This window comes from Pelodiscus sinensis, chromosome 4 (assembly GCF_049634645.1).
Source record: "Pelodiscus sinensis isolate JC-2024 chromosome 4, ASM4963464v1, whole genome shotgun sequence".
NCBI classification, from domain to species: domain Eukaryota; kingdom Metazoa; phylum Chordata; order Testudines; family Trionychidae; genus Pelodiscus; species Pelodiscus sinensis.
This window is the reverse complement of record NC_134714.1, coordinates 9,005,182-9,022,159: the sequence shown is the minus strand read 5'-3', so window position 1 is coordinate 9,022,159 and position 16,978 is coordinate 9,005,182. Positions and strand designations below refer to the sequence as shown.

The 16,978-nt window shown below is 48.7% G+C and overlaps 1 protein-coding gene across 5 annotated transcripts in view; it reads right to left on the bottom strand.

Annotated features, from left to right (window-relative positions):
• Positions 1-16,978, bottom strand: part of SAMD4A (sterile alpha motif domain containing 4A) — a 220,770-nt gene that overhangs the window by 24,979 nt on the left and 178,813 nt on the right. For all 5 annotated transcript variants that reach the window (XM_075926233.1, XM_075926235.1, XM_075926236.1 and 2 more), the window contains 3 exons: positions 16,552-16,638; positions 12,382-12,679; positions 9,802-9,887 (listed from right to left, as the gene is read on the bottom strand). In XM_075926233.1, coding sequence (XP_075782348.1) covers positions 9,802-9,887; positions 12,382-12,679; positions 16,552-16,638 — 471 coding nt within the window. The remainder of the gene's footprint in view (positions 1-9,801; positions 9,888-12,381; positions 12,680-16,551; positions 16,639-16,978) is intronic.

Sequence of the window (16,978 nt, the reverse complement as noted above, 5' to 3'; positions counted from 1 at the left end):
TCGATAAAAAATGTATCGACTACTCGATTACTAACAGCCTCAATTTAGCAACCCCACTTCTGACCTTACAGTGTATGAATCAGACCAGAATATGTACATCAGATTCCTGAGTGCTCAGTTTATGATAAACGAATGCTCCTAATCGTTTAATAGCTTGTGCTCTTGTAAGCAACTTGAGTTTTCATCCCGCAGTACAGACACTAAAAAGTTCAAGAAATCTCCAGAAATAAACACAGACATCTGAGTTCTTTACCCCTCCCCCAACTTCCAAAGTAAGCTTAGTGCTCCTGAAAGCTTCTGGCTTGGCAGCCCTGGTAACCAACAGCTTCTGGCTAAGCTACTCCACAGGAGCAGTGCTAGCGTCTCGCAGGCTGGGAGCCAGGAGCCCATCATAGGGTCAGAAGCAGACAGGCTGGAGTGGCCCCTGCCTGTAGTGTGGGGGCTGCTTCAGCCTAACATGGGGGACGGGGTGCTGCTCCGGCCTAGTGGGCTGAAACAGTGCCCCGTCTGCTCCCCATTCAATCCGTTAACCAGTTAAACTTAATGTTTAACCGATTAATGAATTCAACGGGATTTTAGATCCCTAGTAGACTAACACATCAAGGGTACGTCGAGACTACATGGCTCCGTCAATGTGCCCCATTTCATGAGGCATACTGGAGCGCTCGACAAAGGCTTCCCTTGTCGACCGCGGCACGTCCAGACTGCCCTGCTGTGCTGCCAAACAGCTGATCAGCACAGTGCGGCGGCCATTTTGATGTAAACTCATCTACATGAGCTATGTAGTCTAGACATACCCCATGGCTACGTCTAGATTGCATCCCTTTTTCGTAAAAGGGATGCAAATTAGACGCATCGCAATTGCCAATGAAGCGGGGATTTAAATCTCCCCTGCTTCATTAGCATAAAAATGGCTGCCACTTTTTTTCAGCACGGAGCTTTGCCGGAAAAAAGCGCCAGTCTAGATGCGGATCTTTCGGAAAATAAAGCCTTTTCTGAAAGATCCCTTATCCCTCTTAAAATAAGCTCCGTGCCCAAAAAAAGCGGCAGCCATTTTTATGCTAATGAAGAGGGGGAGATTTAAATCCCCGCTTCATTAGCAATTGCGATACGTCTAATTTGCATCCCTTTTATGAAAAAGGGATGCAATCTAGACGTAGCCCAAGTGTAGTATGGGCTCTTCAAAAACCACCTATAGTATCTCCCCCCTCCCTTCCCATCACCCTCCGGAATTTGCATATGTTCTTTATTGGCCATATAAGGGACACAACTCGTATTCTGGGCGATGTGAGCGCTTTATAAATGGGTCATTCCCATGGGGTACGCAATGTATCATGGCATGAGGGCATGTAAGTGGCGCACTGGGCTCGAAAGCTGCATTGCTGTAACGTTAACGATGTAACCCCTCACCCTCACCCTAAAACCTGTCCCTGGATTTCCCTATCCACTCTACGGTTGTTTAACTTGTATCTGTTGCTTGTTCGCAAACATTTGCTAAATGAAGTGTCAATCTGTTCTTAACATGAAATTCAGAAACTGACAATATATACCCGTTAAATTACCATTTGAATGGCTCTTTCAGAGGGTCAGTGTTCTGCTAATAGGCCTGGCAGGCTTTTTCACTTGTAAGTTAACTAGATCCTGCCCAGAGGGAAACTCACCAGGCTGTGGCAGCCACAGAACAGGGATAGGAAGAGGTGAGTCGGTGGATATTAAAACCCAATGGTGCCCCAAATTTCCAGGTGCCCTATGCAGCTGCATATTCTGCATATGGGTTTAGGACAGGCCTGCACTAACTACTAAAACTACATGAACTAGTCAGACTACGTTTGTCAGAAAACCACTCCGAGAACGACTGCCTGTCCTAAGCGACGAGCCGTTCCAACAAACATTGCGTGCAGCAGGAAGGAACTGAAAGAGAGCAGGGTGGGCAGGGCCCTTTATACTGGTGCTATGAACATGCAACCCCAGAGGCTAGTGGAGCGGACCCAAAGGATACCACCAAGGGAAAAATTTCCAGTGGCTGGCCGTGAGGCATTCGCACACCTCCAATGGAATGGACATGTGCAAGCACTCAAAGGAGGAGGACTGTGTTTAAAGCGGGGCAAGGGGGAGGGAATCTTTCCTGACAAGGTCTCTGGTTGGAATCATAAGAACACAAGAATGGCCGTACTGGGTCAGACCAAAGGTCCATCTAGCCCAGTATCCTGTCTGCCGACAGTGGCCAGCAGCAAGTGCCCCTCAGAGGGTGAACCGAAGACAATGATAAAGTGATTTCTCTCCTGCCATCCCTCTCCAGCCTCTGACAAACAGAGGCCAAGGACACCATTTTATCCCCTGGCTAATAGCCTTTTATGGACCTAACCTCCATGAAATTATCTAGCTTCTCTTCAAACTCTATTATAGTCCTAGCCTTCACAGCCTCCTCTGGCATGGAGTTCCACAGGTTGACTACCGGCTGTGTGAAGAAGAACTTTCTTTTATTAGTTTTAAACCTGCTCCCCATTAATTTCATTTGGTGTCCTCTAGTTCTTCTATTTAGGGAACTAATAAATAACTTTTCTTTATCGGCCCTCTCCACACCACTCATGATTTTATAGACCTCTATCATATCCCCCCTCAGTCTCCTCTTTTCTAAACTGAAAAGTCCCAGTCGCTTTAACCTCTCCCGTTCCAAACCCCTAATCATTTTAGTTGCCCTTTTCTGAACCCTTTCCAAGGCCAAAACATCTTTCTTGAGGTGAGGAGACCACATCTGTACACAGTATTCAAGATGTGGGCGTACCATAGTTTTATACAGGGGCAGTAAGATATTCTGGGTCTGGGGGCTGAAACGGTCACCGATCTCATGGTTGCGAAGCAGCAAATACAACATGAATTTGGTGGCGGTCTCTCTAGCTCCCAGGAGACAAGTGCCCACTACAAAACAGCTGGCACTCACTGCCCCTCCAGGGGACAGTCGCAGCAACCTACAAAGCCTGAATGGAGATTAAGAGTGAACTAGCTGGTCTTTCCAGGGGAGGGACTAGCCACGCAGATAGGGCGGTGTGGTAAACTGTGTCCGTGCCGGGTGTGGTCAGAGGATAGAGAGAGCTCCGTGGCCTCTCTGCCTCTCAATACTGCACCTGTCCCAAGTTCTACATCTACATGTTATGTATAATACACAAGGAAAAACATGGGGCTTCATGAGCCACGGAGAATCCTGTTCCCTCTGCCCCTACTTAGCTGGGAGGAAATGTTCCACTTAATACATTTAGGTATGTCTAGACTACTTGGCTCCGTCGACGGAGCCATGTAGATGAGTTTACTAGACATAGGAAAATGAAGCAGCGATTTAAATAATCACCGCTTCATTTACATAAAAATGGCCACTGTGCCGATGAGCTGTTTGGCGGCACAGCGCGGTAGTCTGGAAGCTCCGTGGTCGACAAGGGAAGCCTTTGTTGACCGCTCCGGTAAACCTCATTTCATGAGGCATAACGGAGCAGTTGACAAGGGCTTCCCTTGTCGACCGCAGCGCGTCCAGACTACCATGCTGTGCCGCCAAACAGCTCATCGGCACAGTGGCCATTTTGATGTAAATGAAGCGGCGATTATTTAAATTGCTGCTTCATTTTCCTATGTCTAGTAAACTCATCTACATGGCTCCGTCGATGGAGCCACGTAGACTAGACAAACCCTTACTGAGAATACCCACTGTGACGGTTCCCCCCCCACTTTATAAATTGACTTATCGAAACAACTATGCGTAACTCGAAGATGCTTTGGACAAAGTACATCATGTAACCTATCAATCATAATGTCACAATCTGCTGGATCTGTGTATCTTATTTCGGTGGATGCATCCTTCGTGTATTGAAAGCTAGAAATATGGAGCATGGAATGGTTTATGGTTTTAAATGTGCAAAAAAAACCATCAAGGGTGTTTCTCTCAACGTCTGGGTGATCACCTGTAAAGAGCCTCCTTTGTCGTTTAAGTCTATGCAGTGGTCTAACTCTTAGGGTATGACCAGGTAATTACCCACAGAAGGGGAGAATATGAAAAAGAATTCCCGCCTAAATGGGAGGCTATTTAAGTTCCAAAGCAGTGGTCTCCAACCTTTTGGGGCTGCCGGGTGCCTGGGGGCAGGGCTGAGCATGCGCCACGCACCCAGGGTGCGCATGCGCTGGGCGCCCGGGGAGCAAGAATGGCTCAGGCCGGCCCTGGTCACTAGGCGGGCGCACATAAATGTCCCAGTGGGCACCATGGCGCCCGCGGGCACCGCGTTGGGGACCACTGTTCCAAAGTTTCAGTGGTGTAGGGAGGGTGTCATGTGCCCGGGGGCAAAGGCAAAATTGGCGCCTCCCAATCATGTTGCCTTCCACGGTGGTTAAGTCCAGCGGGAAGCTCTCCACGGGCTGCCTGGTCGCCTTGCTCTGCCCCCGGTTTGCCACCACAGCCGCGGGCTGCTGCCCCCATCGCCTCCAGTTCTTCCTGCCCTCGCCGCCGGGGCCCCAGGGCAGCAGCACTTGCATGGTCCCCATGCCCATGGCGACCCGGAACCACCTGCCAGGAAGGAGTGGAGCAGTTGGGCACATGGAGGGGCTCTGCCCCAGCTCCGCTCAGATGCAGACTGGCAGGGGCTCTGGGTCCCAGAGGAACTAGCCCCAGAGGGGTACGGGGAGCCCGCCGGTGCCATGTGGGGCAGCAGCTGGCCAGCCCCCACCCTGCCCTCCACCCCTGGGGACCTGGGGGGATCTGGCCTTTGCTCTGCCGGCTCCCACCCCTGGTCCTGTCCAGTCCGGGCACTTGTCTGCAGAGAGCAAGTGGCCCGGCAGCTAAATTAGCGCCCCCCCCTAGCATGGAGCCTGGGGGCAACTGCACCCCCTGCTCCCCCCTCGCTACTCCACTGCAAAATGTTCAGGCCCTTTTTCTTTGTCTGGCATGTCCCACCCAAGAGAATGAAGCAGAGACTCCAGGGAAAAAAAGATCTTCCCTGGCTTTAAGATTTAGTTGAAATAAGAACAGTTTTAGGATACGTTTGTAATAGCAGACAAACGTACATACATTGGAAAAACGTCTCAGACACTTCGCCAAAGGATCAATGCCCACAAAACAGATGATAGACAGGATCACAAAGAAAAAACAGTTTCTTGCCATTTCAACCAGAAAGGACACTGTCTCAACGACTTAATTACCTGCATCCTGCTTCAAAAGCCTTTTAAGGCTGCACTTGAAAGAGAATCCTCTGAACTGTAATTCATGCTAAAATTCAACACTTTACACCAGGGTCTTAACAAAGATTCTAGTTATCTTATCCATTACAAAGATAGCTTCCCCAATTATCACCTCTAATATCATTAGCTCACAGACATTTACCTTCCCCCCCATCCTCCTTCTGTTCTGAAATTTGATTTGTCCTTTTCATATGTGTTCATTTCTTTAATTGTATCCTTTGGTATATATGGTTGTGACTATTTTCTTCTACTATTTGATCTGAGGAAGTGGGTCTGGCCCACGAAAGCTCATCATCTAATAAACCATCTTGTTGTCTTTAAAGTGCTACATAGTCCTGTATTTTGTTTCAGCTACACCAGACTAACACGGCTACATTTCTATCACTACTCTACAAGGAAAAAAAAAATCTTCCCTGGCTTTAAGATTTAGCTGAAATAAGAACAGTTTTAGGGTACGTTTGTAATAAGCTTTAAGGTTTCAGAGGGGGAGCCGTGTTAGTCTGTAGCTGAAAAAAAACCAAAACGTTAAAAAATGGCCAATAGTCCTGGAGCACCCTAGAGACTAACAAAACATGTAGATGGTGTCATGAGCTTTTGTGGGCACAACCTTGAAGAAGTGGGCTGTGCCCATGAAAGCTCATGATGCCATCGACATTTTTTGTTGATCTCTGAGGTGCTGCAAGCTTTAAGGTGCTAGGGCTAGCTATGCATTTTCTATTATTTTAAATTTGTAATCTACTTTGCCTGTTTTCACTTGAAACCACTTAAATACTACAGAGCCATGTAACGCTGTTTACATCACCCAGAAAATGAGTTTGGAGTTGCACCCCCTGTATACAGCGGGGACATGCCCAGCCAGAATTCCATTTCAAGGTCTAATCGCATTCTAATAAAAGCCTGTTCTTTTTTCTTTGGTGATTCTATTCATGTCAGAAATATAAAGAAAATGTGGGGGGCGGGGGAAGGATGGCTGCAGTTTGTAAGGCTGCATTGACTTGAAAACTCATCATGGAGCAATCAAAGGGAAAATGTTCCAATGTCTGGAAATACATGAAGAACCAGAGTGAAAGGAGCTTTTCATGTGATCTCCGTGGACTTGGACTCAGATGGAAGAGTTCGCTGCACATCAAAATACTAGAAGCTTTGGGATATTTAAACTACGTCCCTGGCTTAGGCAGAAACATTGCTGAGGTGGGAGAGCAAGCTAACTGCTCGCTCCATAGTAAAATGACATTTCCAAGAGCAGCTGCTGTATATTTCAAGTGGCAAAATGTACGGTGACAACGTATGCTGACAATTCAATGCCATTCACTGGAAACTCTTGGCAACCTTGTTACTATTGTTGACAGAAGCATTCTGGGCGCCTAGTGTTTGTTTTTTCAAACCCTGAGCATCAGTGACTTCCCTTCAGAGCTGGAAATCTCTGTCTTTGTCCCAGATTCAGGAAAACCCTTCAGAGATTCCGGGCCACTGTGATCAGCTTGTCTGAGCTCCACCAGGTCACAGAATTTCTTCGGAATAATTCCACTTGAACTAGAGAATATCTTTGCAAAAATCCAATCTTAATTTAAAAATTACAGTGATGGTGCCTCCACCGTGGCCCGTGGTAAACTGTGCCAATAGTTAATTACTCTAAGCACATATTTAATGCTTTCCTGAATCAGAGCCTTTTTGACGAAGGGAAATACCCAAGAACAACCTGAGAGCTCTATTATTTAAGCAACAGCTTCTCACAGGGCCACAGTAAACTGAAGGATTCAGAACTCTGCAATTCAACCCTTTTTTTCACCTAGCGTACTGTATATCTCTATGTTTACAGCAGTCCACATACTTTTGCCAAAATGCTGCCACATCTTTTTCTACAGGACGGTACAGATTTCTTTGTGCTTCTAGACTCTACTTTTACACACAAGTGACCATGTAAAGACAGTGTAAACAGTAGATCTTCTGACACAAGAAAACATTTAGAGATCCACCCAGATCTCAGATGCATGGCCACTCAATGTCACGCATGGTGTAAGATCAAGTGCAGCACATATACAAGTTACTCCTAGGGGAATTCTGCACCACTGACCACTAGGGATGTGAACGAGCAGTTGACTAGACAATTAACCAATAAGCCTAGGCTTATTGGTTAATCTTGTCTACTACTCGCACCCCACCCCCGTCCGCTGACTATGTATCATAGCAGCAAAGGGGGGCAGGAGACAGTGCTGGGGGGATCCGGATTAAAGTTGTTTCCCTCCAGCACTAGCTTCAGGGTGCCACCTGCCCCTCCCGCCCCCGCATTGTTGCCTCTATCAGCGCCAGCAGCCTCTGTCCGCAGGGAGTCCGAGCTCATCGCATGCAGAGGCTGCTTCGCATCCCGTGGAGCAGCCTCTGTCCATGGGGAGCTTGGACCCCTCCCCCAAACAGACAGGGGCTGCTGCCACCCCGTGCTGCTGCCTCTCTATTAGAGGCAGCAGCATGGGGTGACAGGCAGCCGGTCTGCAAGGGGAGCAGGTTTTGAAACTGGTTCCCCTCATGGATCAGCTCCACCTACCACCCGGCGCAGCTGCCTCTGATAGAGAGGCTGCAGCATGAGGTGGCAGGGGGCTCCCCGGGAGTGGGGTCCGAGTGCACAGGCTGCTGCCCCCACACCAGGGGACCACTGAATAGTCATGTAACTGCAAAGATTTCATGCAGCTCCATGACTATTCAATTACCCGATAGCTAACATCCCTACTGCGCACATGAAGAATTCATGTCCCCTTCAGATTTTTTTCTCCACAGAATACAGATTCTGTGTGAGGCTCTGGAGTTATATCTTTCACCCATGAGAGGTTGCTGTGGTACCAAAGAGAGGGCAGTCAGCAAGAGAGTCTGCTATCCTCACAGAGGGGGCAGGTAAGGAGGTACTGGATTGACAGAGTGGGGTATCTTGGACTGCTGATGGGATCCCAGACTGGGGTTCAGAAGAGCTAGTGGGGGGACATACTTGAGTGCAGGCTCAGGAGCTAGTGGGGTGACAGCATTGAACTGGGGCTGAATTGTGAGGTGGGCTGCAGGGCCACATGAGGACAGGGGGGTGCATGGCCACATGGGGACATGGAGAAGGGGGGCTGTAAGACATATATGAATGGGGGCAGAGGACTGCAGATACACACAGATTGTGTGTGACTGAATGGGAGAGATTAGGGGTCAGTCAAAATTGGAGAGGAAAAGGCTCCCCAACTTCCAAACAATCCCTATGCCCACCCTAAACCTGTCCTATACTTCTCCCACCCACATTCAATAATCCACCAGGTTCACTCCCTGGGCTCCTTCCCTCTTCCTCTGATCTTCTGATACCAGTGAATCTCCTGAGCCTTCCCAGTGCTGGTGAGGAGTGCAGGAATTAAAGTTCAGTATTATAGTTCAATAACTCAAATTTCTGTATTATTATGTCTAATAAGGAACTTTTTTGTCAAAAAACATTCCCAATCTTGTCCTTTTCCAGTTTGCATTGTTACAGATCTACTTGGTGACAAGTATTTTGAAATAAATTACTAGAATAACTGAAACTGGTGTGATTATATCACGTTATTTGACATAGAAAATATGTGTTATTTTAAAATAGTATGTGCAGAATGTTTAATATTTTGGCACAGAATTCCCCAGGAGTAACAAGTGCAGCAGGAACTCAGCACACACAGGGTACGTCAACACTGCATGCTTATTTCGCAATAAGCTATTCCGGAATTGTTATTCCAAAATAGCTTATTTTGAAATAAACACATCTACACTGCAGGAAAGCCTCCAAATGAGTCCGAGGCAGGCTTCCCTAATGTAGACATGCTATCTCAATTTAGAACCCCAGGAGGCACTGGGGAGGAATAGCTTAGAATGGCCCTGGTGAGGGGGTATTTCGAAAGAGGCGTTATTCCTCGTAGAATGAAATTTACAGATTTTGGAATAAGCCGTCCGTTATGTCGAAACTATTTCAAAATAACGGAATGACTGTGTAGACACTCGCATTGTTATTTCGAAATAACACTAGTTATCGGGAAATAATGGTGCAGTGTAGACGCACCCATAAGGGGATAAATATACACAGCTGGGTGGTTTGTACCCTGTATCTATGGAGCTCAAAGTAGGTTTCAGTCACTGTGAAGGACAAGTGGTAATGTACCTTTTAGAGAAAGTTACAGCTCAAAACAAACATCCATAAAGTAGCAGCTCTACACGAAGAGGCACGCAGAACGCCAGCAGAAAGTCACATAATTTCTGCTGCAAAACAGAAGCTTGAAATACTGAATGATAGTTTGGTCTCTCTGCTAGAAACTCCATGCATGTTCATTCTGGGTTTTTCGGTCACCCAGCTGTTGAGCATATTGCCACAAGCATGATGAATTTCTCAGTTCCAGTTCTTTGCTGTTGTACAGGGGCATAGTGACCTACACTTCTGTACACCACATTGCATTTACAGTCTGATGCAGTCAGAATTACTATTAATACCCCCCAAAATATTTGTGCTAGAAACCAAAATGTTTACATAAACAGAAACTTTGGAAACAGTTTCTAAGCAATGAGAACAACAGTTTTATAAGTTGTAACACAACTCACCTCATGAATGAGACATTTGTCTATGAGCTGTAAATAGGAACTTATATTCTCCTCATCAGGTCTGGAAACTAAAAGTTGCGTACATACTGCAAACAAACAAACAAAGGATAGCTAGCAAAACACACGATAACCAGGAAACAAGAATGAAATTAATGTGTTGTTTTTAAGAACCGTCTCAGAACTCCCTTGCAATTGTCCGAAAAGGAGTTATCATCAATGGAGCACTTGTGTGGAAAGATACTCTTTTACAATTCCAACTATGCCAGTCTATATTTAGAGCCAGATTTCGCTGTTAGTCACACTACTGCCAATCCAGAGTATATGTGTGCAAATCAGCAGTAACAGAGTAGAATCTGGTGCCCTCCCTACCTGCCCATTCTCACATGTGAACGACACTGTCTCACAAAGAGTGAGTTGTTAAAAATCCAGTGCTCCCAGGACCAAATCCTGCAGTCAATGACAGAATTCCCTCTGATTTGACTGACAAGATGTTGAATACCACCACAAAAGTGAGTGCACATTAACGGGTGAAGCACTGGGATGGGTTCCCTAGGGAGGGGGTGGAATCTCCATCCCTAGAGGTTTTTAAGTCTCGGCTTGACAAAGCCCTGGCTGGGATGATTGAGTTGGGGTTGGTCCTGCTTTGGGCAGGGGGTTGGACTCGATGACTCCTGAGGTCTCTTCCAGCTCTAGGATTCTATGAACTTACAGAATACAACAGTGTCTGCTCCCACCCATTCTAGCCCTGGCTCAAGTGAACTGGTGTTAAAGCCTGAGGGAGTTGCAGGCTGCCACAGCCAGAACGGCCACATTAGTTAGATCTGCTGGAAAGCAAGCATCACCAAAACAATTGGGCATAGGAGCTCTCTCTACATTATGGCTTCCACCAATTGTAACCCTCATAAATTTCCCCAGTTTTCAGAGGAGGCCTCGGAGTGTGTCTGCTAACAGTGCAGTTTCCCCAACTTCGACGGATAAATCTCCAGGCCACTCAACTTCATACATTGGTGCTGGTCATGGCACCAGAGCTAGCGGTGCGGTCTGATACGAGCTTAAAATGGGGCACAAAGAGCCATTTTTCTCAAAGTTGGTGGCCAAACAGTGTGAAATTTCATGCCAGGTTGGTTTTTCTGCCCTTTGAATTTTCTATATCATTTGTATTTTATTTCTATTCATAAACTTATGCTAGAAATTGGGCTGGCACTGAATTTACTCCATGACATTCACACTTTTTTTTCTGACACATTTTCCCACCCTCCAGTTACCAAACTACTCCATTCTCTGCACAGCAAGCTGCTACACAGAGCTCACTCCCACACTCCCCGTGTTGGGAGGGAGCAATCTGAATTACCCAGATGCGGCAAAGCTATGACTAAGTTGTGCATGTTCTCCCAAGCGAGTGTGAAGGGAACCTTTCCTAGCGCCCCATCCATGTCATATCTTACAGAAAAGCTACTTTGGGAACAATTTAGAGATGTTTTCACAGTTCAAAAAGGAGACGAAATGGGTTCCCCCATCCCACGTCAAGATTCTTTTAAATCCTCAGTTACAGAAATGATGTTGCTTTGTTATGACCACAGCAGGAGAAATTCTCTGCTGGTATAAATGGGCAAAATGCTGCTAAAGTCGATGAAGCAACGTACATCAGTGGCAAAGGGTTTTGCCTGGCATGACCGTGCCACTTGTATTTCGCAGGGCTGGGGCAGCGGCACACAGAAACCATGGGCAGAATGACCACAGGAACTCAGACTGCATGGGCAACCTGCTTCAAGTTCAGCAAAGCACGTCAGCATGTATTGTCAGGGCCCATGACACCAAGGAAAGTGTTTTAAAAACACCCAACACGCCCACAACGTTCACATTAAAGACGTGCCAGTCCCAGGAGCTCCGTGTCACATGATCACGGAGCTAAAGGAAGCAGCTGCTCTGAACGTGCACGCCCTCGTGTTGCACGCCAGGGCTATAAAAAAAACTCCTCAGGCGTACGTGGGACCAGGAAGCAGCAGAGGGCAAGGGGCTAGACTGAGGGCAACCCGAGAGAAGCCACTTGATTCTAAGGACCACGCACCACAAAGGGGAAGAGCCTTCACGAGCTTTAACAAAATAATGCTCAAACATTAAAGGCCCACTCTGGTTCGGACTTCCAGCATGCCTGTTTGTCCAGGGCTCAGCTGTACCTGTGAGGGTCTTCCTGGCTATGGCTACACTGCCAACGAAGCCTGGGTCTGAGTCACAGCGATCAGTGTGGACGGAAAGAGGACTTGGGCTCAAACCGGAGTCAGAACCCAGCCTTCGTGCGCAGTGTAGACGTAACCCCTAAAGCTGGATGTGGTGCCGTGGGCCAAGGAGGTTTTGTGACAGACAGGCGTGATGCCGTCGGGAGCTCCTTAGCCCACAGAAGGAAGGGACCCCTCACGGGGAGCGTCTCTTCTTACGTGCTGGCACAGGGCCTAGCACAAGGGGGCCCAGACAATATGATCATGGGGACGCAAGGAGGGTGGTCACAGCTGCTATGAATTAACTCCTGTTTGTAACCGCTTGCTCCGAACAGAAGGAATAATGACAATGGGAGGGACTGACCTTTCCCCATGACTCTTGTGAACTGCCCAGGGAGATCCCCTTCGGGCAACGGCGCCCCGCCAGACTCGCCCTCGCAGCCAGGCAAGTGGTGCTGCGGTAGGCACCCGGAGACAGAGTCCTTGCAGTCAGACCCTTGGCTGTCCGAGCCGATCAGAGAGGGCGGGTGGCGGGAATCCAGGCAGTCCCGGCTATGCTCATCGGTGCTTGCGTTCTGGGAGCAGTAGGCTTTGATGGGAGTGAGGATCATTTGGTGTAGCTCCTGCAGTGGGAGGCGCAGGTTGCCACCTTCCAGGATGTCCTGCAGATTCCAGACACAAAATAGATTAGCAGCTGGTGTGTCTGCAACCCCTATGCCGCTAGCTGCCCTGAGCTGACAGCGCTGCCTCAGCTCGGACGGTGACACCAGGAAAAGAAGCCTCTTCTATTGCTCCTACTCAGAGCTTCCTGGGACTGCGTGGTTCATGGTCGGTGAGTCAGTCCACTGAATTTCCCGGGTCTTTCACTTACCTGACTAGAATGTTCAGTCTGAAGCCCCACCTACAAAACCCCTACCCGCACTTCAGGGGTGTCTTTTCAGATCCGAGCTCCTGAATCTGAATCCAGCCCAGGGATGCAGCGGGAGCCAAAACCGGGGCAAGTCCAGCTTCCAAATGCAGTGCAGAGGCAAGCCAAGAGGGGTGAAACCCCACGAGAAGAGCCGTTGATCTGACAAGAGTCCCACCCTTGCAGAAATAAGAGGCGTGGCCATTTCCATAGCAACCACGTAAGAACAGCCTGGTCAGTGCGGACATCATGGACCTCATCCACGACCTCCGCACTAGGTACAGGAAAGTGGCCATCTAGGGCAGGAGAGCTGCCAGCCTGGCCACCCAGGAGCAGGTGTGCATGAAAATCAAGGTGGTCCACTGAGACCCCCGACCCTGAGCCCTGAGCTTAGAATGGCCGCCCTGGGTCAGAACAAAGGTCCATCTAGCCCAGTAGCCTGTCTGCCGACAGCGGCCAACACTAGGTACACTGGAGGGGATGGACCGAAGACAATGACCAAGCCATTTGTCTCGTGCCATCCATCTCCAGCCTTCCACAAACAGAGGCCAGGGACACCATTTCTACCCCCTGGCTAATAGCACTCCATGGACCCAACCTCCATGACTTTATCTCACTTCTCTTTAAACTCTGTTCTAGTTCTAGCCTTCACAGCCTCCTGCAGCAAGGAGTTCCACAGGTTGACTCTTTGCTTTGTGAAGAACAACTTTCTGTTACTAGTTTGAAGCCTGCTACCCATTCATTTCATTTGGTGTCCTCTAGTCCTTCTATTATGGGAACTAATGAAAAACTTTTCTTTATGCACCCTCTCCACAGCACTCATGCTTTTATAGACCTCTATCATATCCCCCCTCAGTCTCCTCTTTTCTAAGCTGAAAAGTCCCAGTCTCTTTAGCCTCTCTTCATATGGGACCTGTTCCAAACCCCTGATCATTTTAGTTGCCCTCCCCTCTCCCACCCTCTCTCTTCCCCTCTCCCACCTCCTTTTCCCAGTCTCTCCGAGGTTTGTTCAATAAAGAGAGTTTCTATTTTTGAACACACTTTTCCTTTATTTTGTACATCAGGAAGGGGGGCTAGGGAGGGGTAAGTGGAAGGAGGTGAGGGAGGAATGGGGTACGCGCCCCCGATGGGGAGGACTGGGCTGGCTCTGCGGGCTCCTCGGGGTGGAAACTCTCCTGAAGCCCCTTGACTGACCCCCCCTCCGGATGGCAGCCTGCGGCAAGTGCAGCCAGGCTGATGGCCGAGTGCTGTGATGTGCCGAGTGTGGGCACTCAGGGCACTCCAAGCCAGGACTGCTTTGCAAGTGGGGAACCCCTGAGAACTGTCGGTCCGGGGTGGGGGTCGGGACCCTTTAAGCACATCCCTCGGCTAGCCTGAGACAGCAGCTCCACGCTCTAAGTCCTAATCTGATGCCCTGCCGGCACTGCTTCCGGCCATCCTTAAGCCCGGTTCAGGGTCCACTCGGTGTGGACATGCTAGTTCGAATTAGCAAAACGCTAATTCGAACTAGTTTTTAAGTCTAGATGCGCTAATTCGAATTAGCTTAGTTCGAATTAACTAATTTGAACTAAGTTAGTTTGAATTAGTGCTGTAGTGTAGACATACCCTAAGTTCCTTGGGGCAGGGACAGTCTTTTTGTTCTGTGTTTGCACAGTGGCTGGCACCACACGGACCTGGTCTGTAACCAGGGTTCCTGGAAGTGAGGGTAATAACAGTTCCCCCTACACATACAATTTCTCTGCTTGGAAGTGGCGGGGGTGGTATTACTGTCATTTGAAAGCACGGGAACCACCTATGGAATCACCACGCTTTGAAAGCGCAGCTGGGCCGTGGGTCGTTTCTGGAGAATGAGGAGTGTTTGGAGAGGGAAATATTTCACTGGATGAAATTCTGGCCCCACTCAAGTCAATTTCACCCTCCCACCCCCCCATGCTCTTAGAAAGCCCAAACTTTTGTATTCCTTCCAGTGGTTCAGCATGAAAAACGTTGGCTTGTGCAACCAGGCAGACCGCGGATGTGTGCCTCACAGCTGTTTTCCTGCCGCAGATCTGTTCCATCCCGCCCCCCACTGAAGTGGGCAGGAAGGACGGTATCTCGTTCTTAATGTGGGCCACACTCTCCCGGTGCTGGAAGCATTGCTTCCAACACAAAACCAGAGCAGACAAGCTCCCGGGGAAAGCGCTAGGGATGTCCATATGAAAGATCCATTAAGAGGACGCACCCAAGCCAGCCTGAGCTGTGGGGTGATGGTGAAGAGCAAACACGACTGTTCTCCCCATCGTATTGGCTAGGCTGTGATGCTCACTGTGTCAGCCCAACTTGAGTGACAGTCCTTTAGGAACGGCAGCCAATCAACACCCCATTTCAAACTCCATGAAGAGGAAGGGGAAGAGAGGCTATGAAATTGCCCCGAAAACACATCTGCCATGCAAACTCCATCCCTTTTGGATTTAATGGCTGTTATTAATGTGCAGAGGGAAACACGGCTTGACTAACTCCTATAGTTCCATAAATAAAACCCCGCAACTGAAACAAGCAGAATGAAGCAGTGAGCAAACCCAAACACCAATAAATAGCCAGGCGTAGCGTGGTTATTGAACAGCCCTTCGTCAGGGGCTGTGCATAGAATGATCGAGGCAATTATAACATAACCGTGAAACAACAAGCAGCGAGGTGTTGGACTGAGCAGATGCTGGTGGGGGCTTTGCACTGGTCTTTTTCTGATGGCGCCTTCTGTTTCGGCAGAATTTAAATGTTCATTATAAAGGACCAAAAAAAAAAAAAGTTTCATCTCTTCTGGCTGCCAAGAGTCCCTGCTGAATACGAACTGATGGGGTGCTGCTTTCCTGAGCCAGCCAGCCTAGGAAGCTCACTGTGATTGACAAGTTGTGTTCCTCTTCTGCAGGGGAGACCTGCAGACACTCAGGAACCACACCTGAGAAGGAGTGGGAGGGCAGGACTGCGGGACCCCCCTAGGGGTCCTGTATCCCATGCATGATGAAAACACTGCTCCCGGGCTCTTTCCTCTGCACTGGATACAAGGGAACAGAGCAGCAGAGTGACATGCCGGGTACCGTGTGGTTTCATCACATTGGTGTGCACGGGGTGGCACTGCCCGTCCCGCCCAAGGTGCGTCTACACAGCAGTGGGAAGGGTGAGTCACAGCCAGGGCAGATATGCACATGGGAGCTCTGCTGGAGGTAACACGCTAAAAATAACAGCGTGGCTCTGGCAGGCTGGGTAGTGACTCAGGTTGCTGCCCATGGACCTAACTAGGGGGTTGAGCACAATTGTCCATAGGTCAGTTGTGTGGGCAGGGCACTGCCTTCAACTCCAATGGGCCAGGCAGTGTTGGGGCACGTACGCTGTGCTGGGTATGGGGCTGGTTACTGCCTCCTGGAACTGGGGGAGGACCAGTACAAACACCAGTGGGCAGCCTGCTGATAAAATCCAGTGGCTGGTCCAGCACTGGGTTTGTGCTACAATTAGCCAGATAGGGCAAAACCACCAAAGCAAACGCTCAGTGAAAAAGATGCAGGAGATACTCAGCCATAACCAAAAACTACTTCAACTGAGAATTAATTCCTGGCTATTACGATAATGGAAAACGATGCAGAAATGACTTACCCTTTCTAAAGACTTCAGAAGATTCTGCCTCTCTTTCAGCTTTTGGATACTGATGACTATTTTGTGTCTTGCACCTTTGGTAACATTCTGTGAAGACACAATAGGACACTTACATTTCCACCAGCCAGTGGGGCGCACAAAAGCCCTTTTCTTTCGTAAGTGAAAAGGGCTGCAGTAAAGTCGAGAAACCTTTGAAATCAGGGATTATCAGAGAGGCACAGGGTCTGAGGAAACAGCTTTAAAATCCATTGAAGAGCGAGATTTCTCACATGCTTGTGTGCCTCCTTTGGAGAGGCAGTATTTGTAAGCGCTCACAAGGGGCGAAAGGCCTTCTCAGTGACTTGAGAAAAATGTTTTCAAATCCAATGTCAGGTCTGGGAGCAGAACTACAGCGCTTGGTGCCAGCACACTATTCACTGTGGTTTAA